We start from the raw sequence: 27370 nt of genomic DNA on the forward strand, positions 1-27370 counted from the left end.
GTCACCTCGCTAAACAGCTCACAGACCTCTGATCCCTGCCAAGACCCGCCGGCACCATTCCGGAAAAGGAGATGATTCCGGAGTAAGCCTCCTTGGGTATTTGCAGAACTTGCGAGCGATATGAATTGTTGTCTTGTGGATTGGGGATAAAACCGCGGATATCAAGCAAGATGTCAGAGCATTTCTCTCCCTGACATTTCGATATCCGGGAAGGAATGATGTAAAGTATAAATATTGTTTGAACGCTGTACATAATGATAACCCTAGGGACCCGGCGCGCTTCTCCTGCTACATCTGCTGTGAAGAGACACACGACAGCGAGGCGGCGCGATTGGTTCGGTGAGAAGGTGACTGAGCAGCCAATTAGAGCCAAGTCAATTAGCGCCAATCAAGGGCCGGATTCCCAGAATGCTCAGACATTTGTCAAGGCAACAGATGGACTGTTCCGAGTGTCTCACCTCCTGTTTAGATTTAACGTCTGCGAGACAAAGAAAAAAAACAAGCTCCGCGAGAAAAAAAACTAAAATAAGATGATGAATAATACATGGCTGCCGAGGTGGAACGCCAAGCGGATTTCAGAGATGGAGGCAGATAGCGGAGACGGACACATTTCTGGTCAAAGAATTCATGAAAACCTATAGCAATGGGACTTCAAGTCAAGAATCAAAATCAACACGTTAAAGCTGAACTCCAGATAGAGCTAAATTACACAAATGAATGCAACTCTGGATTTAATAATAAATTGGTAAATGTATTATTTTTTTAAGCCAACTTGCAGCTTTCCACAGTTGTACAGGCATGCTGGCTTTTGTTCAGAGTATTAGCCAAGCAAATTGCATTTTCAGGAAGTGGTCGTCAAAGGAAGTCCGTTTTTCTCTGCCGAGAAGTTTCCTTTAAATGTGGATCTGGACATACGGAGAACTCCTCACAGTGACTGAAGCTGAAGTGTCAGGCTCACATATATAATAAGCAAGGCCGACGCTTCATTTCACAAGACAAGTCTGTTCAGTTGAACGCTGCTGCTGAAGTAGGCAGGCCCAGGCTACACCCCATCAGGCGATTGTTAGGTCCAGTCTGTTTCGCCCATCCATGCCTGCATCAAGTAGTTGAAAGGTCAGAAGATTCCTGGGTCTGCTGGGCCCATCCTTATCTGCATCAGGTGATTGAGAAGTAAGGGATTCCGGGTCTGTCCCACCCATCCACACCTGCGTCAAGTAACTGACAAGTTGGGAACTCCCAGTCTGCCCTCTCCAACCTAATCTGCCACAGGCAATTGGCAAGTCAAGGGACTGTCTTCCCTGCCCATCCTTACCTGGGATCAGGTGACTGACAAGTCAGTGGACTCCTAGTTTCTTATGCTCATTCTTATATGCATCAGGTGATTAATAGTTCAAGGGAATCCTGGTCTGTCCCAACTATCTACATCAAGTGATTGACAAGTCAGGGAACTACTTGTCGGCCTTGCCCATCCTAACATGCATCAAGCGACTGACAGGTCAGGGAACTACTAGTCGGCCTTGCCTATCCTAACATGCATCAAGCGATTGACAGGTCAGGGAACTACTAGTCGGCCTTGCCCATCCTAACATGCATCAAGCGATTGACAGGTCAGGGAACTACTAGTCGGCCTTGCCTATCCTAACATGCATCAAGTAATTGACAGGTCAGGGAACTCCTGGTCTGTCCCATTCATCCTTGTCTACATGAGGCGATTGACAGGTCAGGGAACTACCGGTCTGTCCTGCCCATCCTAACCTACATCAATGGATGGCAGGTCAGGGAACTCCAAGTTTGTCCTGCCTGTCCTTATCTGTGTCAGGTGATTGGCCGGTCAAGGAACTCCCCAGTCTGTCTGTCCTAGCCATTCATACCTGCATCAGGTGGATGACAGATCTGGAACTCCAGGTCTGTCCAGTTCATCCTTATCTGCATTAGGTGATTAACATGTCAAGGGATTCCCAGTCTGTCCTGCCCATCCTTACCTGGATCAGGTGACTGAAAGGTGAGGGCACACCTGATCCGTTCTGCCCATTCTTATCTGCATCAGGTGATTGATGGGTCAAGGGACTCAGTTTCTGTCCCAACTATCCACACCTGCATCAGGTAATTGGCAGGTCAGTGAAAACCAGGTCTGTCTCACCTATCCCTACCTGCATCAGGTGATCGTCAGGTGAGGGGACTTCCAGTCTGTCCTGCCCATCAATTCCTGCATCTAGTAGTTGAAAGGGCAGGGAACTCCTGGTTTGTCCCACTCATCCTTACCCACATCAGTGTTTCACAAGTCAAGGGACTTTGGGTCTGTTCCACCTGTATCAGGTGAAAGACAGATCAGGTAACTCCAGGTCTGTCCTGCCTATTGTAACCTGCATCAGACGACTGAAAAGTCAGAGGACTCCAGTCTTTCACAGTAATCCAAACCTGCTAGTCTTAATTGGCTGGTTGTGCAAAGTTTCTGAGTACACTGTCAACACCCACAATCCCACTCCCTGCATTGCTAGTGTCTCAGTGCATCATGAGACTATCTGCATGGAGTTTGCATCTGTCAGAAACCATGAAATCAGGCCGAGACAGAAGTACAGTTAAATCACACTTGTTCAATAATAAAAGTAAAAAGAACAAACATAGTCAAAACATAGCCAAAGTCCAGTAACCGGAATGGATAGTCAGCCAAGCCAGAAGTCAGGGATCAATGTAGTGGAACAGCAAGCAGGATCTGGAGCCAGAAGGGATGTCAGCAAAGCAAGTCTTGAACAGGATCGCAGGAGATAGTTTCTGTGATATTGACCAAGGTGAAGGCAGAGATCCTCTAGACTGGACAGCTTAAGTAGGCAGGACTGACGAGCAGGATATCATCAACAGCTGAGTACATGTGGAGAGAGATAGGAGCTGGCAATTAGCCGACAGCTGAGCGGCCAGCTCAGAGAAGGAAGGGCTGAGCCCAGCCCTGACAGCATCTTCGTGTTCATTTCCTCCAGGTAGTCTGCTTTCCAGCCAAAGACATGCTGGTAGGTTAATTGGTTTTTCTCTAAACTGGCCCTAGTATGATATTCTACGGAGTGTACCCAGGGATAGCTGCATCTCCTCCTACCTGTCCCAACAGAAATCTGACTTGTGCTTCAAAAGGAAAAAAATAACATTTAATAATAAATGAATGTAGATTTCAGCTACAAGAATTAGAATTGAAAAAAGAAAAAAGTTGCTTTTTATTCATGTTGGGGGAGTGGGGAAAATTTAGGGGAAATTTTTAGCACCTCCGGAGTTCAGCTTTAACCACTTGGTTACCGCGCTATTGCCGAATGACGGCATTAGCGCGGACCTAGATTGCTGGGACTACGTCTATTGACGTCGTCCCGGTTACGAGCGCCCTGCGCGCCCCCTGAGGGGCGCGCGCGGCGCGCTCTGTGATCGGCGAGTCCGTGAGACTCGCCTGATCACCGATCCGTGTAAGGGGTCGATCCCGACCCCTTATCACGTGATCAGCTGTCAGCCAATGACAGCTGATCATGTGATAAAACGGAGCCGGTAATCGGCTAGTATTCCTCCTCGCGCTGTCAGCGCGAGGAGAAAAAAAAAAAAGCCGATCGCCGGCGGCCGTGTTCGGGACATCAGTCCCGATCACGGCCAGCAATTCAAGCGGACACCTGCCCCCTGCCAGTGCCCACCTGCCACCCGCAGTGCCATCCTGAAATAAAGTAAGTGCCCCCCTGTCAGTGCCACCCAGCAGTGCCCATAGTGCCCACAGTGCCACCCAGCAGTGCCCACAGTGCCACCCAGCAGTGCCCACAGTGCCACCCACAGTGCCACCCAAAATCTCTGCCTCAAAGGTGCTGCACCCCAGTGCCGCCCATCAGTGCCCAGCAGTGCCGCCCATCAGTGCCCAGCAGTGCCACCTATCAGAGCCACCTATCAGTGCCACCTATCAGTGCCCATCAGTCCCATCTATCTGTGGTTCCTATCAGTGCCCATCCGTGCCACCCATCCGTGCCACTTATCCGTGCCACCCATCCGTGCCATCTTATCTGTGCCCATCTTTGCCCATCAGTGCCGCCTTATCTGTGCCCATCGGTGCCGCCTTATCTGTGCCTATTAGTGCCGCCTTAACTATGCCTATCAGTGCCCACCAGTGCAGCCTATCAGTGCCCACCAATGCAGCCCATCAGTGCCCACCAATGCAGCCCATCAGTGCCCACCAATGCAGCCCATCAGTGCCCACCAATGCAGCCCATCAGTGCCCACCAATGCAGCCCATCAGTGCCCACCAATGCAGCCCATCAGTGCCCACCAATGCAGCCCATCAGTGCCCACCAATGCAGCCCATCAGTGCCCACCAATGCAGCCTATCAGTGCCCACCAATGCAGCCTATCAGTGCCGCCTAATCAGCGCACTTCAATGAAGGAGAAAAATGACCCGTTTGCAAAATTTTATAACAAACTACAAACAAAATTTTTGTTTGTTTAGCAAAAAATAAAACTCCGAGCTGTAACTAAATACCACCAAAAGAAAGCTCTATTTGTGGGAAAAAAATGATAAAAATTTCATTTGGGTACAGTGTTGTATGACCGCGTAATTGTCACTCAAAGTGCATCAGCGCTGAAAGCTGAAAATTGGTCTGGGACTGAGGGGGGTTTAAGTGCCCAGTAAGCAAGTGGTTAAACATCAATCTCGTTAAAACACTCTGCTCTCTCTCACCGTTACTCCGGCAACAAAGAACGCAACGGCGGTGTTCCGTGCCAAGAAATTACCGCTATAAAACAAGCGGGAAGAAGACGTCGTCTTGCAAACATGGCCTTGACAGCGCCGCTTATCAAATGTGAAAATTCGCCTTCGTCTCATCAGCCATTGATAACGCATAAAAACCTATTAATGGCTTGCGCGTTGCTGTGTTGAACAAGGAAACGCGTTTTCAATTGGGCGCTTTAAGATAATGGCATTAGGAAGCGGCGAGGCCTGACATCTGTTGCGCAATATGCCGTACTTTGTGAATATCTCCGATCGATGTATTGAGCCGCTGTGACATTTAAAATTAATGAGAAGTAAATGGCAGCACAATTTTTAATTAGATGAACTGAGAAAAGCGCGACCAAGCTGGCGCTTAATTTGTTTCTGGGGGGATTAGTGCGCCTGGAGGGTGTTCTGCACTTACCTGCTGAGGCCAGGTGATCAGTCCGCGCACTCCCAGAATGCACTGGGAGGTAAAGAGGTGGCACAAAGGGTTAGAGATGAAGCTTTGAGGCAATCGATAGATAACAGCCAAATAGAGTTTAATTACATACAGGGGACCAGATATACTGTATCTGCTACAGGATTTGTTCTGGTGTACAGCCAATCTCGTCATAAAGATGAGCCTGCCGGATGACACAGCCGGGCTGGTGACCACACTTTTCTCTACTGTAGTTAGGAATGAAAGCTTGGTCATCGACACGCCCCTAAGCCTGTGATTGGACAAGGAAGGAGAAGCAGTACACTGAAAAGATTATCCCTTTGTTTGCTCCTTCTGTAAGCACATTGAAACTCAGAGGAAAAGCAGCAGATCCCAGACTCTGCACTCCCCCCTAACCTAAAATTTGCCATGATGTATTGTTACAGATTTATCAAGAGGCTGTAAAAGAACACAAGACCCAAAAAGACACAGAAGGCAGTAAGGAAGGATGAAACTGCATGCACCCTGTTTATTCTATGTTGTTTCTTGCTTTTTTTTAGGGCACTTCTGTACAATGCTAGCAAAGCAGAAAAATAGAGCTGCACGATTCTGGCCAAAATGAGAATCACAATTTTTTTGCTTAGAATAAAAAGATCATGATTCTCGCGACGTAAAATCTTTCACATTATACAAAAAAAAAAAAAAAAGGGCTAACTTTACAGGTTGTTTTTTTTTTTTTTTAATTCATTAAAGTCATTTTTTCCAAACAAATTGCATTTGAAAGACCGCTGCGCAAACATAAAATATTGAAACAACCACCATTTTATTCTCTAGAGTGTCTATAAAAAAATGATATATATATATATATATATATATATATATATATATATATATATATATATATATATATATTTGGGAGTTCTAAGTAATTTTCTATCAAAAAAAAATAAAAATTTTGAAACCAAAAAATGGCAGAAAAAGGTTTAGTGTTTAAGTGGTTAAACTTTTTTCACTTCCACACAAAGTCTATTCCATTGACAAAATTGTTACAATGTTTATACTTAAGTTCAACTGATAAAGAATGTTTTGATTGAGCGGCATCATCACTGGGTCTTTCAGTTGATATTTGCTCGAAGTGAGATCGAGTTTGGTGGGAAGGGGTGGCAGGCTTCTGTAAACGCCACAGCACCCTGTCTCTGTCCATGTCAATCAATCATATGAAAGAACAAATCCCCATGATCCCTTTAGACATGCAGCCCTGTGGGCCACTGAGTATTGCAGACTTTAGCTGTGCCATCTGCTAATCAGTTGCTTAAAGTGGATGTAAACCCGAATTTTTTTTGTTTTTGATGTCATAATGTAGAGTATAAGATTTCCTATCATTTGAGCTCCGTCTTTCCACAAAGTTATTCCAGATCTGAGCAATCTTCTTTTAATTGTTCAGTGAGATAAATCTTGACAAACAGAGAAAAACTTTGTCAAATCCTCCCCCTTGCTGTGAGTGACAGGTGATTTACATATCTCGTGCCCTAGCCTAAGAGACATGAATTATTTTTTAATTCCCTCCCACTCCTTTCTTCTGCTGCTCTGCCAGGATTGGATGTTCCACACCTCAGCATGATTGGGCATGCTGAAGTCATGTGGTTACTTTCCTGTCTTTTCACTGGATGTTAGAGATCATAGCAGAAGTTCAGTGTAAGAAATACACAGGAGAAAATGCATGTTGATAAGGGGAGTGTAGAGGTGGGCGGGAGTCTACTGACATCACGACTCCACCCACCGAGCTCCAGACAACAGACCCGCCCACAGAATCTGCAGTTTTTCGGTTCTCATAACAGACAGAGGGGAGACATTTGAGAGGTAAAGATACATGCAGGAGGCATGTATATCCTTATAGATAACCCCTATGGCAGCAGTTGAGAAAGGATGACATTGGGTTTACATCCACTTTGATTACACTGCAACAAAGTGTAATCAGGCAACTAATCAGCAGATTTCACAGCTAAAGTCTGCAGCATCCAGTGGCCAGCTGGCATACACACCCAAAGGCATGCGTGGGCATGATCTTTAGGGTTGGTGTCAGTTGCTGTACTGCTTTTCTAGAGAATTATATGAAAGAACCAGGGCTTTTTTTCAGCAGGAACTTGGTGGAACTCAGTTCCACCACCTCTGGCTCGGGCCCTCTGCTCCCTGCTCACCACTATCTCTTGTAAACGCAGAAAGTCCAGCTTCTGTGTTTACAAATAAAAGCCTGTCTCCCAACGGCTCTCATAGATCTGATCTCCTGAGAGACTGCCACTGAGTGCAGGATGGGGACAAGGCAGATGCAGGTGCAGATCCCAACACCCCAACTCAGGGATCTCCAAACTACGGCCCTCCAGCTGTTGCAGAACTACACATCCCATGAGGCATTGTAAAACTCGGACATTCACAGACATGACAAGGCATGATGGGAATTGTAGTTCTTGAACAACTGGAGACCCCTGCCCCAACTGAATGATCCCCCTGCAAGTGAGAGAGGCAGAGCCACCTATAGTGTGACATGTGGAAGATGGTGGAGCTTTTAAGGAAGGAAGGAGAAGATGGAGACAGTGGAAGGGGGGGTTGCATGCAGAGTTGAAGAGTGGTGAAAGTGAGGAGGATAGGGGATGCAGAGACAACCAGCTGTGGAAGAAGGCTGAACTCTGCACTCTGTGTAACACCCTCCCCGCCCCCAAAACTCGGCACTCTGTACATATTGCACTCCTGGTATTTATTGCCCCTTCCACTGTTAGTGAAATCTGACCGCACTCACTATTTGATGCGGTTTGAAGGGTTTGTGTGGGATGGGGGAGGGTTTTTTTGAGAAGTCGTGGTTGAGTTCCTGCACCTATTTTCTGAGAAGAAAAAGGCCCTGGAAAAAAAACACATCCCTGGCATGCCTTTAGAAGCGCATCCCTGCTGGCCACTGGACGCTGCAGACTCAAGCTGTGCGATCTGCTGTTCAGTTACTTAAGTATACATTATTAGATTTTAATCAAGCAACTGATTAATCAGGTAACTGAACAGTAGATTGCACAGCTCAAGTCTGCAGCTACCAATGGCCAGCAATTATGCACATCTAAAAGCATGCCAGGGATTTGTTCTTTCATATAATTCTCTGGAAAAGCAGTACAGCCACTGACACCAACCTTAAAGATCACATCTCACACATGCCTTTGGGTGTGCATGCCTGCTAGCCACTGGGTGCCGCAGACTTTAGCTGTGTAAATCGGGTGATCAGTTGCCCGATTAGGCTTTCCTACAGTGAAATCAAGCACCTGATCAGCAGATTGCACAGCTAAAGGTGGCAAAACCCAGTAGTCAGGCATAATGCATGTCTAAAGGGATGCGTTCTTTCATATAATGCATGGGAAGAGCAGTACAGTGATTCACGCCAGCCTCAAGGATCATGCCCACATATGCCCTGGGCGCACAGAGCCTGTTAAAGGGACAGATGCCAGGGCTGGGCGGGAAGAGGCTCAGAAGAAAAACAAAAATGTGATTATTCTGTTTTTATAACCTGTAAATGGAAAAAAAAAAAAAAAAAACATAACCTTTCTAACCAGAGGCTGGCTATGCTGGGCAACCATGTTGTAGACATTTCAGCTCCAGGGAAAGAAGTGAGAACATTCTATAAAGATATGGCAGTGAAAGTATTACAAGGAGGGCGGTGGGGTGTTGGCACCAGCTCTGCTGTCTCACAAGCAGTCAGGGGTTATAAACTCCTCTGATTACCTATAAAGCCGGACGGCGCTCTCTCCAATGGCACCGCGCGGCTGTATGTTCCACTCCAGCAATTCGCCGGCTATAAACCAGACAGACACAACATACAGAAAAGAGGAGCTTATTAATACTCACTTCCCCATCCACACGGCGTAACTCTCCGGCAGTTTGGGCACAAAAAGGATTGATTTTCCCGTGTCAACATCAATGGAGCCATAACAGCCCGATTCGATCACTCCAAACGCCCAGTGAAAGAACGACTCCTAAGAAGCAGAAACTTTTCATTAGCGGCCAGTATGCAGCTATTGACTCCCCCATCCCCCCCCCCCTCCAAAAAAGTCCACATGTGGGAGATTTTTATTTTATTACACATCACAGGCCAACAAAATGATATCATAGAGCGTAGAGCGGCGGTCGCACCTGGCGGAAGAGGACGCCGGTGTCGGTGCAGTATCGGTTGGTCTCCTCTCCTCCTTGCAGGAGCACAACGGCCTCTTTTGGAACATTGTGGTTGTTGCGCAGTCTATCGCAGACACGCTTCCTGTTCAGGGCGAAGAGAGTGGCCGGGACCCTCAGCGTCTCGTTACCCAGCCAATAAGATGGTCTGCCAGAGAAAAACAAAGTTACAGATTATTCAACATAAGCGCTGTTTATGAACGGAATCGCAATTTTTTTTTTTTTTATTACACTTTAACTGCTTAAGGACCGCCTCACGCCGATATACGTCAGCAGAATGGAACGGCTGGGCACAATCACATACCGGTACGTGATTCTTTAAGTGCCTAGCCATGGGTCGGGAGCGCGCCGCCGGCGCTGAGACTGTGAGCCAGGGTTTTTCGCCCAACATCAATGCCTGACCTCACAAATGCACTTCTGGAAGAATGGTCAAACATTCCCATAGACACACTCCTAAACCTTGTGGACGGCCTTCCCAGAAGAGTTGAAGCTGTTATACCTGCAAAGGGTGGGCCAACTCATTATTGAACCCTACGAACTAAGACTGGGATGCCATTAAAGCTCATGTGTGTGTAAAGGTAGGTGTCACAATACTTTTGGCAATATAGTGTATATCATATTTGGGTGGGGGGTGGTTTTAAAACTTCAGGACTAAAATGTGCATTTTAACACATCTGTGCAAAAAAAAAAAAAAAAAAAAAAAATGCACAGACTGGTTAACCCCAATTATGACCGGTTGTCTGTAGGACGCCTGGCCTTGTCAGTCTGTCCCAGTCATTCGTTTATGAAAACAGTGCAGACATTGTGACCACTTAAAGGGGTTGTAAAGGTTTGTTTTTTATTTTCTAAATAGGTTCCTCTAAGCTAGTGCATTGTTGGTTCACTTACCTTTTCCTTCGATTTCCCTTCTAAATGTTTTTTTTCTTTGTCTGAATATCTCACTTCCTGTTTCTCCTCAGTAAACTTCTCACCATCATCCGAGTGGTGGTTAGTCAGCCAGAACAGCTTACTGAGGAGGAACAGGAAGTGAGAAATTCAGACAAAGAAAACAAAGAAAAAAAAACATTTAGAAGGGAAATCGAAGGAAAAGGTAAGTGAACCAACAATGCACTAGCTTAGAGGAACCTATGTAGAAAATAAAAAACGAACCTTTACAACTCCTTTAATGGAGTTGCCCTTTCTGGGTGTCATTCAGCGACCGCAGATCGGCACAAATGTCATCGGACTGCACTGCATCTACAACACAGCGGGTTTGTTCCATTCTGTGAAATGGACCCAAAAAGGAGCAGACGCGCCAATCCGGCCCCCAGACACAGTGACATTATCGGTAATGGAAGTTGTTTTATTGTGCAGAAGAATTGGAGGAGTGAGGAGACGCTCATTGTACTGCGGCGTCTGCCGGCTGCAGCAAAAAACAACATTTCTCTAACCTTTACTCTGACAATCCCCGTCTTGTTCTGACTTTTCTAATCTTCCTTCTTCATGTTCTGCAGGAAACAGAACAGAGGCCAATAATTCCCTGAAACACTCGCAGAAAAAGACGCTTCCTCCCCAAAGCTCCACTTTTACCAAATATAGGATATCGCTCTTAAAGCTGAAAAGCATAACCTGGTTAGATTTCATCATCCCTGGTCCTCCCTCCCCCCTCATTGATAACATTTTTATATAAAAGCAGTTTTCATTACATACATTATTTTTACCCCAATGATTTGATCATTGGGTCTCTGTGCTTCTCTATGCAATGCGTGAGATCATGGCTGGTGGGCGGCTCTTGGAGAGAAGTTATGCAAAGATCAAAATACCTCGATGGGTGGGTGTAAGCTGATCCCGAAATCCAATAAATGAAAAGGGGCGGGCCAGGGACAGTCAGGCTGGGGAGTAAAGGGCTAGATCAGAGCTACTTCAGAGAAACTTTGGCCCATAGGCCACATTTGTCCAATTCCAAGATTTTATCTGGTCCCAGCTAGGATGAGCGGCGCATCCTCAATGAGCACAGATTGAGGATTAAGGTCTGCAGAAGCAGCCTACATATGGACCCTGATGCAAGGAGGGACGCAGGTGGTGGACCCAGATGCAAGGAAGGGATGCGGGACCCCGATGCAAGGAAGGGACGCAAGTCCCCGATGCAAGGAGGGACAGGCACGCGGGGCCCAGATGCAAGGAGGGACGCATCGGGGACCAGATCCCTCCTTGCATCGGGGTCCCGCGTCCCTCCTTGCATCTGGGTCTTGCATCGGGGATCCCGCGTCCCTTCCTTGCATCGGGGATCCCGCGTCCCTTCCTTGCATCGGGGATCCCGCGTCCCTTCCTTGCATCGGGGATCCCGCGTCCCTTCCTTGCATCGGGGATCCCGCGTCCCTTCCTTGCATCGGGGTCCCGCGTCCCTTCCTTGCATCGGGGTCCCGCGTCCCTTCCTTGCATCGGGGTCCCGCGTCCCTTCCTTGCATCGGGGTCCCGCGTCCCTTCCTTGCATCGGGGTCCCGCGTCCCTTCCTTGCATCGGGGTCCCGCGTCCCTTCCTTGCATCGGGGTCCCGCGTCCCTTCCTTGCATCGGGGTCCCGCGTCCCTTCCTTGCATCGGGGTCCCGCGTCCCTTCCTTGCATCGGGGTCCCGCGTCCCTTCCTTGCATCGGGGTCCCGCGTCCCTTCCTTGCATCGGGGTCCCGCTTCCCTTCCTTGCATCGGGGTCCCGCGTCCCTTCCTTGCATCGGGGTCCCGCGTCCCTCCTTGCATCGGGGTCCCGCGTCCCTCCTTGCATCGGGGTCCCGCGTCCCTCCTTGCATCGGGGTACCGCGTCCCTCCTTGCATCGGGGTACCGCGTCCCTGTCCCTCCTTGCATCGGGGTACCGCGTCCCTGTCCCTCCTTGCATCTGGAAAGGAAGGAAGGAAGGAAGAACGCGGGGCCCCGATGCAAGGGAGGGACGCCGACGCGGGGCCCCCGGTGCAAGGGAGGGACGCCGACGCGGGGCCCCCGATGCAAGGGAGGGACGCCGACGCGGGGCCCCCGATGCAAGGGAGGGACGCCGACGCGGGGCCCCCGATGCAAGGGAGGGACGCCGACGCGGGGCCCCCGATGCAAGGGAGGGACGCCGACGCGGGGCCCCCGATGCAAGGGAGGGACGCCGACGCGGGGCCCCCGATGCAAGGGAGGGACGCCGACGCGGGGCCCCCGATACAAGGGAGGGACGCCGACGCGGGGCCCCCGATGCAAGGGAGGGACGCCGACGCAAGGAGGGACGCCGACGCGGAAATGTTTATAAAATTTACAATGCGGCCCTCATACTAAAAGGTTTGAAGACCCCTGGACTAGATCACGCTGCACTTCCTCTAGCAAGAAAATGAGGCGGGCTCTGCCTGACTTGCGGCTACCTCACAGTGTGCAGTGAAATCAGAGTAAGCTATTTCAGTCCAGGAAAGGAGCCGATACAACCGTGCAAGACTGAATGGAAGGTCAGAGGTCAGATTTAGGGCCCATTTCTTCCTGTGCTTTTCTTTTTTTTTGATACATTGTTGCAGACAGTTGACACGCTCTACCAATCATGGTTGTACGCCTGCTGGAAACTGCACCAAATATTCAAGGAATGCAACACTAAAATCTGCAGTGGAGAATTCTGCCCTAAAGGAAAACTCGGGATTTGTTAAAAATTGATACAACTCATAAAACTGCAGAGTCTGAGTTTATTAAGAAGTACTTCCCTATTCCATTCTTAAATTGCCATGATTCCTATAACTGCCAAAGGATTTTAAATAGAACCCTCAACTAAATAAAAAATGACATACACAACGCAGTCTGTCAATAATATTTATAGGGCACTTCGTGTCGTTTCGAGTCCCCCTGTAACAGTTCTATTACCTGGAGATCCTGCCAGGAGATCAATGAATTTTGCCACTAACAAGCCAATCTGTCAATTAAAATTTGAAGGGCTTGTTCAAAAAATAGTGCTTGAGGGGCAGTAAATCCCCTAGTTGAACCTCGATTCTACCACCCCCAACCACTCCCCCTTTAGCTGCAGAGGCAGGCGCCTCATTGCTTTGCTTCTCAGCTGCGGCAGAAATTTCACCCCATTGTTTTGGCCAGTGTGGCACCCGCCAAGTGTGGCCTGTTCAAGTGAATAGACCCCGCTCTGCAAGCTCCCTGTAACCGCATGCAAAGCTTGCAGTGTGCTGGTGCGGGGATCAAGGGATTAAAAACGGGTAGCAAGAATGTGCTACAGCACCTCCCAACCACCCGTAGAATGCTCTGAAGAGCAAACCAAAGCCGCAACGCACATCTGGCGGCCATTATTGTTAATGGCACTCCAAATGTGGCGCGATTTTGCTGCAAATGTTGTGGCAATCATGGAAAAATGCCAATTTAAAAGCCGTGTGAACCTCAGTACCCAAAAAAGGTGCATTGACGACTTGCGTGATAAAAATGCATAGGGCAGACCGTTTAAATGAATGGGCTACCCTATGCGCAATTCGTGGAATCGTGTGAAAATCGCACACACAAAATCACGAGTGGTGATCTTCAATCTCTAGTAAGGGAAACGGCAGTGAAGCTTTGCGGCCGCAGAGCATGTTTCCTACTGCGCATGTGCAAGTCACACTGACTGATACTTGTGAATGGTCCCGTAGTCTTCTGGGATGTATCCCAGAAGACTTCGGGGGACGGAGGGGGGACTGTACTTCCGGCTCAGATCGCCATGGCGAATTGAGCCAAAAGTAAGAGCGGGAACATGTCAAAACCAGATAAACCCCCCCCCCACCCCGAAAAAGGTCCAAATATGGCAGTGGAAGGGGGGAGCTTGTTAGGAACGTCAAGTACAATCATTGTGTTTCAGGGGAAAGGCCTCCCTGTTAATCCTGAGGAGGGCACATTTCCCTGAAAAATAATCATTGTACTTGATGTTCTTCACCAATAAAGATTGTAAATGAATAATTAATCTAGATGGCCATTTGCACCAAATGCTCCTAACCCCACACCCGGGAAAAGATCATCTGATGAACGTTCCATCGACCTTTATCAGAAAGTCAGCAGCCTAGGACCACAACAACGTCTCATTTTATGATAAGATCATGTTAGCCCTTGTACACACGGTCGCACATTCCGACGCAAAATGTCTGATCGGACCGTGTTGTCAGATAATCCAACCCTGTGTGGGCTACATCGGACTGTTTCTGTCGGATTATCCAACCGACAAAGTTTTAGAGCTGGGCTATACAATTTTCCAACAACATTCCGATCGGACAAAGTGCCATGCATGCTCAGATCAAATTCCTAGACCAAAGCTATTGGCTACTAGCCTGAACGTAGTCCCGTCCTAACGAAATAACGTCATCACGTTCTGAACAATTGGATTTTCCGACAACTTTGTCCGACCGTGTGTATGCAACACCAGTTTCGGACAAAATCCGACGGATTTGGTTGTCGGAATGTCCGACCGTGTGTACAAGGGCTTAGGGTTAGGCTTACCGTTTGGGTCCCACTGTTCCTCAATATATAACATAATTTCCCAACTAAAGAGGGGCATCTAAACACACCTAAGAACAGATCATCTGATAAACAGTCCATTCACCTTGATTAGAAACTCAGCAGCCTAGGACCACAGCCATGTTAGGGTTAGACTCAGTGTTGGGGATCCACTCTTCTTCAATATATTTTGACATCCAAGAACAGGTCATCTGATGAATGATCCATCTACCATGATCAAAGAGGCAGCAGACTAGGACCACAACCAGGTCTTTTTCTTGATAAACTCATGTTAGGGTTAGGATTGCACTCTTCTTCAATATAGAACACCGTGTCCCCAGTTAAAGAGGGGCTCCTAACCCCAAATCCAAGAACAGGTCATCTAAAGAGCATCCCATCCACCACCATCAAAGAGGCAGCAGCGTAGAACTGCAACCAGGTCCCTTTTCTTGATAAAGCCGGGTTAGGATTAGCATTAGGGTTTCATTATTCCTCAATATAGAATGTCATGTCCCCAATTAAAGAGGGTCTCCTAACCCCACACCCAAGAACAGGTTATCTGATGAACGATCTACCATGATCAGAGAGGCAGAAGCCTAGGACTACAACCAGGTCCCCTTCTTGATGAAGTCAAGTTAGGGTTCCACTCTTCCTCAATATAGAGCGTCATGTCCCCAGCTAAAGAGTGGCTCCTAACCCCACTCCCAAGAACAAGTCATCTGATGGACACTCCATCTACCGTGATCAGAGAGGCAGCAACCCAAGACCACATTCAGATACTTTTGTTGTTGGTAAAGCCATGTAAAACTTAGTGTAATGCCACGTACACACGATCGGACTATCCGGCGGACTTCTGGACCCAGAAAGAAGACTTGCTTCAAAATTGTCCGCCGGACTCGGCTTTTGGCGGACAATCCATTAGTCTGTGTGCTAGTCCAGCGCACTAAAACCGACGCTAGGGCAGCTACTGGCTACTGGCTATGAACTTCCTTATTCTACGTCATCACGTTCCAATCCGCCGGACTTTCGGAGTGATCGTGTGTGGCCAAGTGCGTTCACTTGAAAGTCCGGCGGACCTCAGCTGCAAAACCCGGCGGACAATCCGCCGGATAGTCCGATCGTGTGTACGCGGCATTAGGGTTCCACTTTTCCTCAACATAGAACATCCTGTCTCCAACTATAGAGGAGCTCCTGACCCCACACTCCAAAATTTGCTCATCAGGTCAAAACATTTGGTCTAAGCAGTCGGTCAACTGGAGGTCAACCGTGATACAATTTTGATAAAAACGCTCTGTTCATCCCTAGTGGGCTATAAGGCGTTATCATCATCGCTAATCCCTTTAGATGTTGTTCTATTTACCCCCTGTAGAGCGATTACCCACCCCAAGAAAAAATTGCCACCTAAGACCCAGTGTGACTGAATGAGAAAAAAAAAAAAAACATTCACCAATAAGAAGGATTTAATAACAGAAGGCACAGGAGGAGAAAAGAGCAAACTGCAGACGAGAAGCTGAACTTTCAGCTCGAAGAAAAACTCCACAAGGTTTATCGAAGGCAGGAGACGTCTTAATGCAAACACAGCACAATCCGAGCAATAAAGCGAGTACATTGGCATTTTCCAAGTTTATTGATTCCCACACAGCAATTCAATTAGTTACTTATTGAAAAACATCCTTAACACTTCCCTCCCGCTGCCAAGACACAATACAGTGCAGGCCTGCCGAAATAAAAAGACTAGGCCGATATTACAGCCCGCCGCGAGCCTAATAACGAGTCACAGTATGCGAAAAACGGACATAAAATATGCACAAATATGGAGAGAAAAGAAAAAAAAATCTGTGGAAAGTCTAAAAAAAGTATTCACCAGAACGCCATCTTTTTGCGTTTTGGGTGATGTATAGGCCCTGTACACATGTAGCCTCTCAGATTCGAGTATATTCACATATACAGTATATGCGTATGACAACCTGCCACCGATTTGTACAGGCCAACCGGTGGTGGTGTTGCACTGCAAAGGTCACTCCAATCAAGGAAAATTCAGCCTATGTACACAACATGGCCATTTGCTGCCATGTGTACGAAGCCTTAAACTACGCACCCTTACACCTATACCAAACCCATGGTCTTCAACATACAGTTGCTTCCCTTTGTTACTATAAAATCCCCCACTCTTCTGGATGTTGGAGTGTCTGTAGGACTTTGGGCCCACTTGTGAGGTCAGGTACTGATGCTGGCTGAGAAGACCTGGCTCACCATCAGTGTTCCGATTAATACCAAAGCTGTTCAGTAGGGTTGAGGTCAGGGATCTATGCAAGACACCAAACCGGTCACACCAATTCTATATGGAGCCGACTTTGTACACAGGGGCACAGTCATGGTGGAACAGAAAAGGACCTTCACCAAAATTGTTACCACAAGGTTGGTAAGCACAATTGTCTACAATTCTTTGTATGTCGCAGCATTAATAGTACCCTTCACTGGAAATACCTGAACTCAATCACCATGAGAGATGTTCGCAAGCTTCTAGGACATGTGTTATATTTGTGCCATCCAACATTGCTATGCACTGGTAGGGAGGAGCAGGGGCCGAGAAGCGGGAAAGATTTGCTTAAAGCGGAGTTCCACCCAAAAATGCATCTTCCGCTTTTCCGGTTCCTCCCCCCCTCCGGTGTCACACTTAGCACCTTTCAGGGGGAGGGGGAGCAGATACCTACCTGTCTAATACAGGAATTTTGCTTCCACTTCCAGGCATAGACACCCGAGCCACCCGCGGGTATCTACGCCATTTCACGCCCCCTGCACCAAATACACACGGGTCCCACAACACAGCAGGGACCAGTGGGATAGCGCAGCGCAAGTCGCACGTGCGCAGTAGGGAACCAGGAAGTGAAGCCGCAAATCTTCACTTTCTAATTCCCTTACCGAGGATGGCGGCCGCAGCACCCGACAGCCAAGGGATAGGTTGGCTTCGGGTGCCGACATCGCGGGTCCCCTGGACAGGTCAGTTTCCTTATTTTAAGTCGGAGGAACTCCGCTTTAATACAGTATCCCATTGACAAGGTCGGGGCAATCTAAAATGCACCTCAAAATTAAAAATCATGTTTGCCCAACTCGTTAATTTATTCAGGTCCTCTTGTGAAGTTTATTTATCCTGAAGTGATATTATTGTTTTATGTTGTCAGCTTACACAGAGCTTGAGGTATTCATCTCATCTTCTATATCATTTATAAATAAATTAAACAGCACTGGTCGCAGGACAGAGCCCAGGGGGTACCCCAGGTACCACTCCAGACCAGTCTGAGAACACGTTATCTATCACCACCCGTTGGAAGTGCCCCTGTAACCAGTTTTCTATCCATGAACAAAACCTATGGTCCATTCCTACAGATCTCAGTTTGTAGATTTATACCGTGTACACACGACCGGACTTTCCAGCAGACTAGGTCGGACGGACTTTCCGAACAAACGGACTTGGCCACACACAAGCAAACCAAAGTCCGACGGATTCGAACGTGATGACGTACGACCGGACTAGAATAAGGAAGTTCATAGCCAGTAGCCAATAGCTGCCCTAGCGTTGGTTTTCCTCCGTCAAACTCGAGTCCGTCAGAAAGATTTGAAACATGTTCTAAATCTAAAGACCGTCTGATTTTTTGGCAGCAAAGGTCCGATGAAGCCCACACGCGATCGAATTGTCCAGCGGATTCATTCCATCAGACCTTTGCTGTCGAAAAGTCCGGCCTTGTGTACACGGCATAAATGTTTGTGGGGGACTGTATTAAATGCTTTTGCAAAATCCAGATAAACCACATCCAGAGGCCTTCCTCTATCCATCAGCTCACTTCCTCATAGAATGGTAACAGATTGCTTTGGCAAGAACGACCCTTCGTAAACCCATGCTAGTTACCACTAATGATACTGTATTCATCAGCAAGTTCTAGGATATAATCCTTCATTATCCCCTCCAATAGTTTACACACTATTGATGTTAGACGGACTGGTCTGTAGTTTCCTGGAATATATCTCTGCCATTTTTTTTTTATATTGGTACCACGTGGGTTTTTCACCATATAGCCAACACCATTTCTGTCAGAATGCTGGCCATAAAAATTAAGAATGGAGGTCTGGCCATAACTTGACCGAGCTCTTTGAGGTCTTTCAAGTGTAAGCCTTCTAATCCTGGCGATTTATTTGTGTTAAAGGGGTTGTAAATCCTTGTAAATTCTTATGCATTAAGATGAAAAAACTTCCTTTACTGACCGGCCCTGCAACCCCCCCCCCCCCCCCCCATTTTACTCACCTGAGCCCCGTAATACCCACGTCGGAGACACGCTCTTCCCCTCTGCCTGTTGCCTCAGCTCGATTGGATAGATTGAAAGCAGCGCAGCCATTGGCTCCCGCTGCCGTCAATCAAATCCAATGGAACGGGTGCCAGTGGGCGGAGCCAAATCCGGCATTCTGCATCTATGGACGCAAATGCTGAACTCGGGAGCATGCCCGCAAGGTAACCCTCCAGGAGAGCGCTTCTCCTAGGGCAGTGATGGCGAACCTTGGCACCCCAGATGTTTTGGCACTACATTTCCCATGATGCTCCTGCACTCTGTAATGTAGCTGAGCATCATGGGAAATGTAGTTCGAAAACATCTGGGGTGCCAAGGTTCGCCATCACTGTCCTAGGGGGTTATATGATGCAGGGAGGAGCTACCAGCGCTGCCGGGGGACCCCATAAGTCGAGGATAGGGGCCACTCTGTGCAAAACGAACTGCACAGTTGCGGTTGTTTTACCCCTTTTCCTGTGTAAAGACTGAGGAGAAGAAAGCATTTAGTACAGTGTCTTCTCTGTATAACCATCCTCCCATCATCATCCTTTATGAGGCCAATGTGCTCTGACCTCGTTTTTTTACCTTTAATATATTTGAAAAATTCCTTGGGATATTTTTTCACTCTGTCTCTCAGTTATTTTTTAGCTGCCCTGGATTGTGTTTTTACACTTCTTATTGCATTCCTTGTAGTGCTGAAATGTTGACAATGACCTCTCCGCCATTTGTTCTCTCTTTAACCACCTCAGCTCCAGAAGATAACGATTTACCCCCCCCCCCCCCCCCCCATTTTCTTCATGACCAGGCCATTTGTGATAAGGCACTGCATTACTTTGACTGACAATTGTTCGTTTGGGCAATTTCCCCACAAATACAGCTTTCTTTTGGTGGTATTTGATCACTTCTGCGGATTTTATTATTTACGCTATGAACAAAAAAAAAAAAAACAAGTTTGAAATATACACATATATACATATATATATATATATATATATATAAAAATTTACTTTCTGCTATAAAACAAATCCAATTACAAAATGTAAAAAAATCTAATTTCTTCATCAATTTAGGTCAATGTGTACTCTGCTACATATTTTTTGGTAAGAATATATCCCAATAAGCGTATATTGATTGGTTTGCGCAAAAGTTATAGCGTCTACAAACTACGGGTTTTTATTTTTTTATTTTTTAAGAGTAATGGTGGCAATCAGCGACAAATTGGGCACTAATTGACACTTTTTTGGGACCAGTACTAATGATATGGGCAGGGAAGGGATTAACCCGAGAGGCGATCAAAGGGTTAAAAGGTATTCCTAAGAAGTGCTTACTAACTGTGGGGGAGGTGCTTTGACTGGGGGAAGGTAAAGATCTGTGCTCCCCTGATGAAGTCACGTGGGCGTGATGTAACGCATAGGGCATCCTGGACCGGAAGTGATGTTTAGAGCATTTTCATGCTGAATATATGATACCAACAGCTTTTTTTTTACAGTTCTCTTTTTGATGTAAGAGTTATTCTTTTAATTAAAAAACTAATTTTATTAGCAATATTACACTATGGGAGGATTTTTTTGTTTCTACCCTAACATATGGATAAGCGCATGGGAGGGAGTCTTAAAGGGACCACCACCATAGGATATCCAAATCGACTGAGAAGAACTACACGTGGGCTACATCAATAGAGGGCAATTTCTACATGTAATGAAAAGCCTATTTGATTACTCATTAATGTGAGTACACTGAGGTGTCACTATCGGGTGGAAGTACAACATTTGTCTTTATGTTGTCACACTGAAGCTGCCTGCACTGAAGGCACCTTATTTATCATCTGATACGGACTATAATACACTTACCACACGTGCACTTTACTTTAATTGCATTACTTTTATGCACGGTTGTGTGAAATTATCTGTCTGATGATTTGATTATTTACATCACAGGTCATTTGAGGTTAATGGTTTTAAGTATCAATTTATTTTGGTTTGCGCAACACTTATTCATATTTATTATTCTATTACTGATGGGAACACAGTGTGGCGTTTGCAGCGACCACACTGGAAATATTTTTTGTGCACGTATTAGTATATACATTATTTGGTTCACTTACTACAGAGATTATTATTTTATTTTTATTTATTTTTTTATTTTTTTACAAAAAGAGGTATTTTTTTTTTTTATTTAACCTCTAGCTTACTGGGCACTTAAACCCCCTTCCTGCCCAGACCAATTTTAAGCATTCAGCACCGTTTCACTTTGAATGATAATTGCGCGGTCATACAACACTGTACCCAAACTACGTTTTTATCATTTTCTTCCCACAAATAGAGCTTTCTTTTGGTGGTATTTGATCACCTCTGGGGGTTTTTATTTTATGTTATTTTTTTTTTTTTTTTAAACGAATAGTTTTTTTTTTTTTATTATATTTTCTTATAAAATTTTGCAAACAGGTCATTTTTCTCCTTCATTGATGTACGCTGATGAGGCTACACTGATGGACACCAATAGGCTGCACTTATGGGCACTGATAAGGCGGCACTGGAGGGCAATGATAGGTGGCACTGAGAAGTGGCATTAATGGGCATTGATCAGCACTGGTAGGTTACACTGATAGACAGCACTGCTAGGTGGCACTGATTGGCACCACTGGTGGGCATTGATAGGTGGCACGTGGTACTGATTGGCACAGATGAGGCAGACGTGCCTCTTTCCTCTTGCGCGCAAGCCGGTGATCGGCTTTTTTCCTCCTCAAGCTGTCAGGGTGAGGAGGAAAAAATAAAATCAAAAAATAGATTACCGAGCTTTTGTTTACACACATGATCAGCTGTCATTGACCGACAGCTGATCACACGGTAAGGGGCCGGAACCTCGATTCCGCAATTACCCGAGTCTCGTGATCACAGCGAGCGCAAAGGGGAGGCTGTCATTCGGCTATAGCACGGACGCCAAGTGGTTAAAGATCCGTGTTCCTGCCTAGCAGAAACACAGAATCGGTACATTCCCCTCGCACAGAACGTCAGTCTGCCTTGATTACATAGCCAGACCACCATTCTGAACGATCGGCGGGTCCCAAGGAACATCGCATCTGCCAGACCCGCTAATTGGCTCCCACCGTGTCCAATCAAAGCGGAAACAAGTCGGGGAAAGTTAACTCAACTTTTGTGCAGAGGTCAGGATCGTTTGGTGTCTCGCTCATTTCACATCGATCATCAATATTTGCCTTTGTTCGTGTAAATCGTGCAGAAAGCGGTCACAGCATATAAGCCACAGTTGACGTATTGAGCAATCAACCGTCAGGAATCATTTTTCTCACACATATTTTTGCATGGACTGAGTCAGCAATTTGACAAACATTAAAAGGTTTGCTTGACTAAGCTAAAAAAAAAATAAAAAAAATTGCAGCTCACAAATGTTGGAGTGAACCACAAAAGCGAAATATATCAAACTTGATTCTACATTTCTCACAATTGGAATCCTAACAAACTATTTGTAATTAAAACAGAGGTTGGCAACCGGTCAATCGTTGCCATGTAAGGGGCAGAATGTGACCCGCCGTGCCAGCTCCGCACCCAGCCTACTGTGTTTCAGACCTCAGGGCAGCTTTAGGCATTGCAGAGCCATGAGAAGTCGTAGTCCTCTGCTCTGCTCTGATGTACCATATGACAAGCCGAGGGGAGACCTGGAAGGTCCCATTCAGGTTTTAAGAGTAAAAGAGGGAGAGGGGAATTTGTGCTTTGCATTACTCACCCAAGTCTGACCCCTGCACACTACATTACCTACTCTTGCACTCTGCATTACTCACCCCTCACCCCTGCACCGTGCATCACACACGCACCTGACCACTGCACCGTGCATCACACAAGCACCTGACCACTGCACCGTGCATCACACAAGCACCTGACCACTGCACCGTGCATCACACAAGCACCTGACCACTGCACCGTGCATCACACAAGCACCTGACCACTGCACCGTGCATCACACAAGCACCTGACCACTGCACCGTGCATCACACAAGCACCTGACCACTGCACCGTGCATCACACAAGCACCTGACCACTGCACCGTGCATCACACAAGCACCCGACCCTGCACCACACACGCACCTGACCACTGCACCGTGCATCACACACGCACCTGACCACTGCACCGTGCATCACACACGCACCTGACCACTGCACCGTGCATCACACACGCACCTGACCACTGCAACACTTATTTACAAATATTTTTTGACAAAAACTAAGAAAAACTTGGCCTGGACAGAAAGTGGGGTGGAAGTGCCCAGTAGGCAAGGGGATAAAGCAATCTACTGAGCTGGCCAGAACCACAACTGCAGGGAGTCTATTCCACAGCTCTTACTGGGAAGAAACCTTTCCGTACTTGGAGATGACATTTTTTTTCCTCTAGAGGTAAAGAGTGCTCCCTCGTCCTCAGTGTTGACCATAAAGTGAATAACTCAACATCAAGTTCACTATATGGATCCCTTATATATCTATACATGGTGATCATATCCCCCCTTAATCTCCTCTTAAATTCAGTTCCTCTAATCTTTACTCATAGCTGAGCTCCTCCATGCCTCTTATCAGTCTGGTTGCCCTTCTCTGCACTTTCTCCAGTTCCCTGTTATCTGTTTTGATTACTGGAGCCCAAAACTGAACTGCATATTCCAGATGTGGTCTTACTAATGATTTGTGGGGGGGGGGGGGGGAAGATACCTCTCTCCCCCCCTCCCACTTCTCTCTCCCCCCCTCCCTCTTCTCTCTCCCCCTCTCTCCCCCCTATCCTTCTCTCCCCCCCATCCCTCTTCCCCCTATCCTTCTCTCCCCCCCATCCTTCTTCTCTCCCCCCTCCCTCTCCCCATCCCTCTTCTCTCTCCCCCATCCCCATCTCTCTCCCCCTCCCTCTTCCCTCTCCCCCTCCCTCTTCCCTCTCCATCTTCTCTCTCCCCCCATCCCCATCCCTCTCCCCCTCCCTCTCTTCTCTCTCCCCCCTCCCCCCATCCCTCTCCTTCTCTCCCCCCCCCCCACTTGTTATTGACTTCCTCCCCCCCCCCCCAGTCTGTGAACAAAATAATTCACAAAAAAAAATACCTCCCCTTCCCAGTCCATTTTATACACTATATTACCAAAAGTATTGGGACACCTGCCTATACACACAAGCTTTAACGGCGTCCAAGTCTTATTCCGCAGGGTTCAATATTGAGTTGGCACACCCTTTGCAGCTATAACAGCTTCAACTCTTCTGGGAAGGCTGTACACAAGGTTTAGGAGGGTGTCTATGGGAATGTCTGACCATTCTTCCAGAAGAGCATTTGTGAGGTCAGGCACTGATGTTGGATGAGAAGGTCTGGCTCACAGTCTACGGTCTAATTCATCCCAAAGGCGTTCTATCTGGTTGAGTTTAGAACTCTGTGCAGGCCAGCCAAGTTCCTCCACCCCAAATGCGCTCATCCATGTCAGACTTATACAATGTATAATGTACATATACACAGTGTAATGTTCATTTTACAGTAAACAATAGAAACACATACACACACCATCTATGTGCTGCTTACCAGGATGGAGAACTACAAGTCCCAGCAGACACTGTCATCTATACAGACCAGCATTGTCCCTGGAAGAGATCAGGTCTGCTGTATAGGAGGCTGCAAAGGCACCAAAGGTGCCAGCATGTCTGCTAACAGAACCCTCCCCTCCTTCCCAGACACCCCTCACACACACTCACCCCTCTGCTGAAGCCATGTTGCCAGCTGGACTTTGTCTGTCACATGACCTGAAGCCTGTCACATGACCAGCCGACTGCTCTAGAGGAAGGGGGCGGGGCGGAGCGTTCCAAGCCTCTTTCTCGCATCTGCTACCTACCAATAGAAGGAGAATGGAGAGATGCAATGTATTCAGGAGAGAGGAAATGATAGAGAGAGATCAGAGGAATAGAGATGAGATAGATAGAGAGATAGACAGATAGATTTACTTTTCCTTTAGATTTACCAAAACTATATAATAATAATAATAATAATAAATTTTATTTATAATGCACTTTCCATCAAAAGACCTCAAAGTGCTACATAATTACAATAAAAACAAACAAACCGCTTAATTTACAAAACATTTGCTAAAAAGAAAAAGAATATACTATGAGGTCACATCTAAACACTTCTAATTTGTATGCAATCAGGCAGAAACTTGCTCTACATAGTTGAAGGCAAATCTAAAGAAATTGAATAATACAATTGTATAATGTATGGCCAGCCATAGATAGATATGAGAAAGATAGATAATTAAATAGATCTTGGATAGATTGAAGAAAGATAGATGGACAAATAGATCGATAGATTGGAGAAAGATACATAGATAGATATGTGAAAGATAGACAGATCATAGATAGATAGGTAGATATGGATATAGATCCCTGTATGGAACAAATTCCCACTGTCCCACTCTCGTTATTTGTCCCTCATTTTGCTCTGATCTATATAATTGTATATAAAATGCACTTTTTATCTATCAAACAGTGTTTTCCAGCGCTAAACCTTTCATTCAATTTCTAAGTTGCTGTATTTTGTAAATCTCTAAAGCCAATACAGTAGTGATAAAAGAAGAACTTTTGAGGTTAACAAATCTTTTCTTTTTATGTATAATTCTCCTTTAAGGGGGCGTGGCGGGGGGTGTCCTATGCCTACATACTTCTGCTAATAGGTGTCCCTTGTTCCCATCTCAAACTGTGGGAGGTGTGGATATAGATAGATAGGTAGGTAGGTCAATAGATAGATAGGTAGGTCAATAGATAGATACTTAGGTAGGTAGGTAGATATATAGATAGAGAGGTAGGTAGACAGACAGGTAGATAGATAGCTAGACAGGTAGGTAGATATATAGACAGGTAGGTAGGTAGATAGATAGATAGGTATGTAGCTAGATATGTAGATAGGTAGGTAGATAGATAGGCAGGTAGATAGATAGGTAAATAGGTAGGCAGATAGATAGATAGACAGGTAGGTAGATAGGTAGGCAGGTAGGTAGATAGGTAGGTAGGTAGATAGATAGATAGACAGGTAGGTAGATAGATAGGTAGGCAGGTAGATAGATAAATAGGTAGGTAGGTAGATAGATAGATAGACAGGTAGGTAGATAGATAGGTAGGCAGGTAGATAGATAAATAGGTAGGTAGGTAGATAGATAGATAGATAGATATGGGTCAATAGATGAAATACAGAGCCTGTCATTGCTGACCACCTTCTTCTGAAGATACCGGCTGCCTGGCTGTCTCTGGGATGAACTCTTTCCCAACACACAGATGATGAGAGTCGGGCTCGTTCACACCATGCCCTACAATGTACACAATGGTTCTCTATGTGCCTCCTTCACACTGCAACACACATTACTGTGTATAAATAGAATGCACATAAAAATGCACATTAATACTGCGCCTGTACTGTCAGAGGAGCTCTATGGGCAGTATTCTGCGGATAGAATAGATAAATTAGATAATCAGACGCACTTGGTTATGATGTAACGTGTTGGTCTGATGAAGGGTTGTGTATGAGGCTCCATCCTTTGTTCTGTAATCTATCAGATTTGTTCTACACTAAAGAATTCAATTCTGGATTCATTGTCTTTGTTTATCTTTATATCCGGACTGTACGGACTGGACATGTGCACATTTTTCGGTCTCATGCAAAACATACATTTATTTAGTTACTCCCAAAATTAGTTTTTATTCATTTTTTTTTGTTAAATAATGTATTCGTATGAAAATCCAAATGAATTACGGTCAAATCTGTCATTTGAAGGTTTATGGTGTCTGTCGGATGTTCTAAGAAGATTCGATGAAGCAGCTAAACTTTACGACACCGCGATCGTACATTTCTGGTCGAATGCTCTGCGCACAAGCTATAGTAGAATTGTAATGTTGTTTGACTAGTAATAATTATATTTATTAATTATTATTACTAGTCAAACAACAGTAGAATTCTTCTATAGCCTATGGGCGGAGCATTTGACCAGAAATGTCCGCTCGTGGCGATCGTATGTTTTTAGCTAAATCGTCAAATCTTCTCTATAATGTTGAATCTTTTCTCTCTATGTCAAATAATCGTGGACTAATAGAGTCAGGTTAGGCACATTCGACCGCAGGTTCGATAGACACAGATCGCGATTGTCACCGTCATGCCAAATCTTCTATCTATCTATATCGAACTGTTGTCGCAACGATACGAAAATATAATGGATACGAACAGGGCTTTTTTTTTCAGCTGGAACTTGG

General features: G+C 46.2%; 1 protein-coding gene across 1 annotated transcript in view; it reads right to left on the bottom strand.

The window, feature by feature from the left end:
- The window catches only part of PEPD (peptidase D), a 250241-nt gene extending 225312 nt beyond the window's left edge, over positions 1–24929 (bottom strand). The window contains exons 1-3 of the mRNA XM_077452749.1: positions 24833–24929; positions 9306–9489; positions 9021–9148 (exon numbers count right to left, since the gene is read on the bottom strand). Of these exons, the coding sequence (XP_077308875.1) occupies positions 9021–9148; positions 9306–9489; positions 24833–24849 (329 nt within the window). The 5' untranslated portion in view covers positions 24850–24929. The remainder of the gene's footprint in view (positions 1–9020; positions 9149–9305; positions 9490–24832) is intronic.
- Positions 24930–27370: the final 2441 nt, after the last annotated feature.

This window comes from Lithobates pipiens, unplaced genomic scaffold (genome assembly GCF_037356315.1).
Source record: "Lithobates pipiens isolate NorthernLeopardFrog02 unplaced genomic scaffold, aLitPip1_a1.2 Scaffold_10, whole genome shotgun sequence".
Taxonomy (NCBI): Eukaryota; Metazoa; Chordata; class Amphibia; order Anura; family Ranidae; genus Lithobates; species Lithobates pipiens.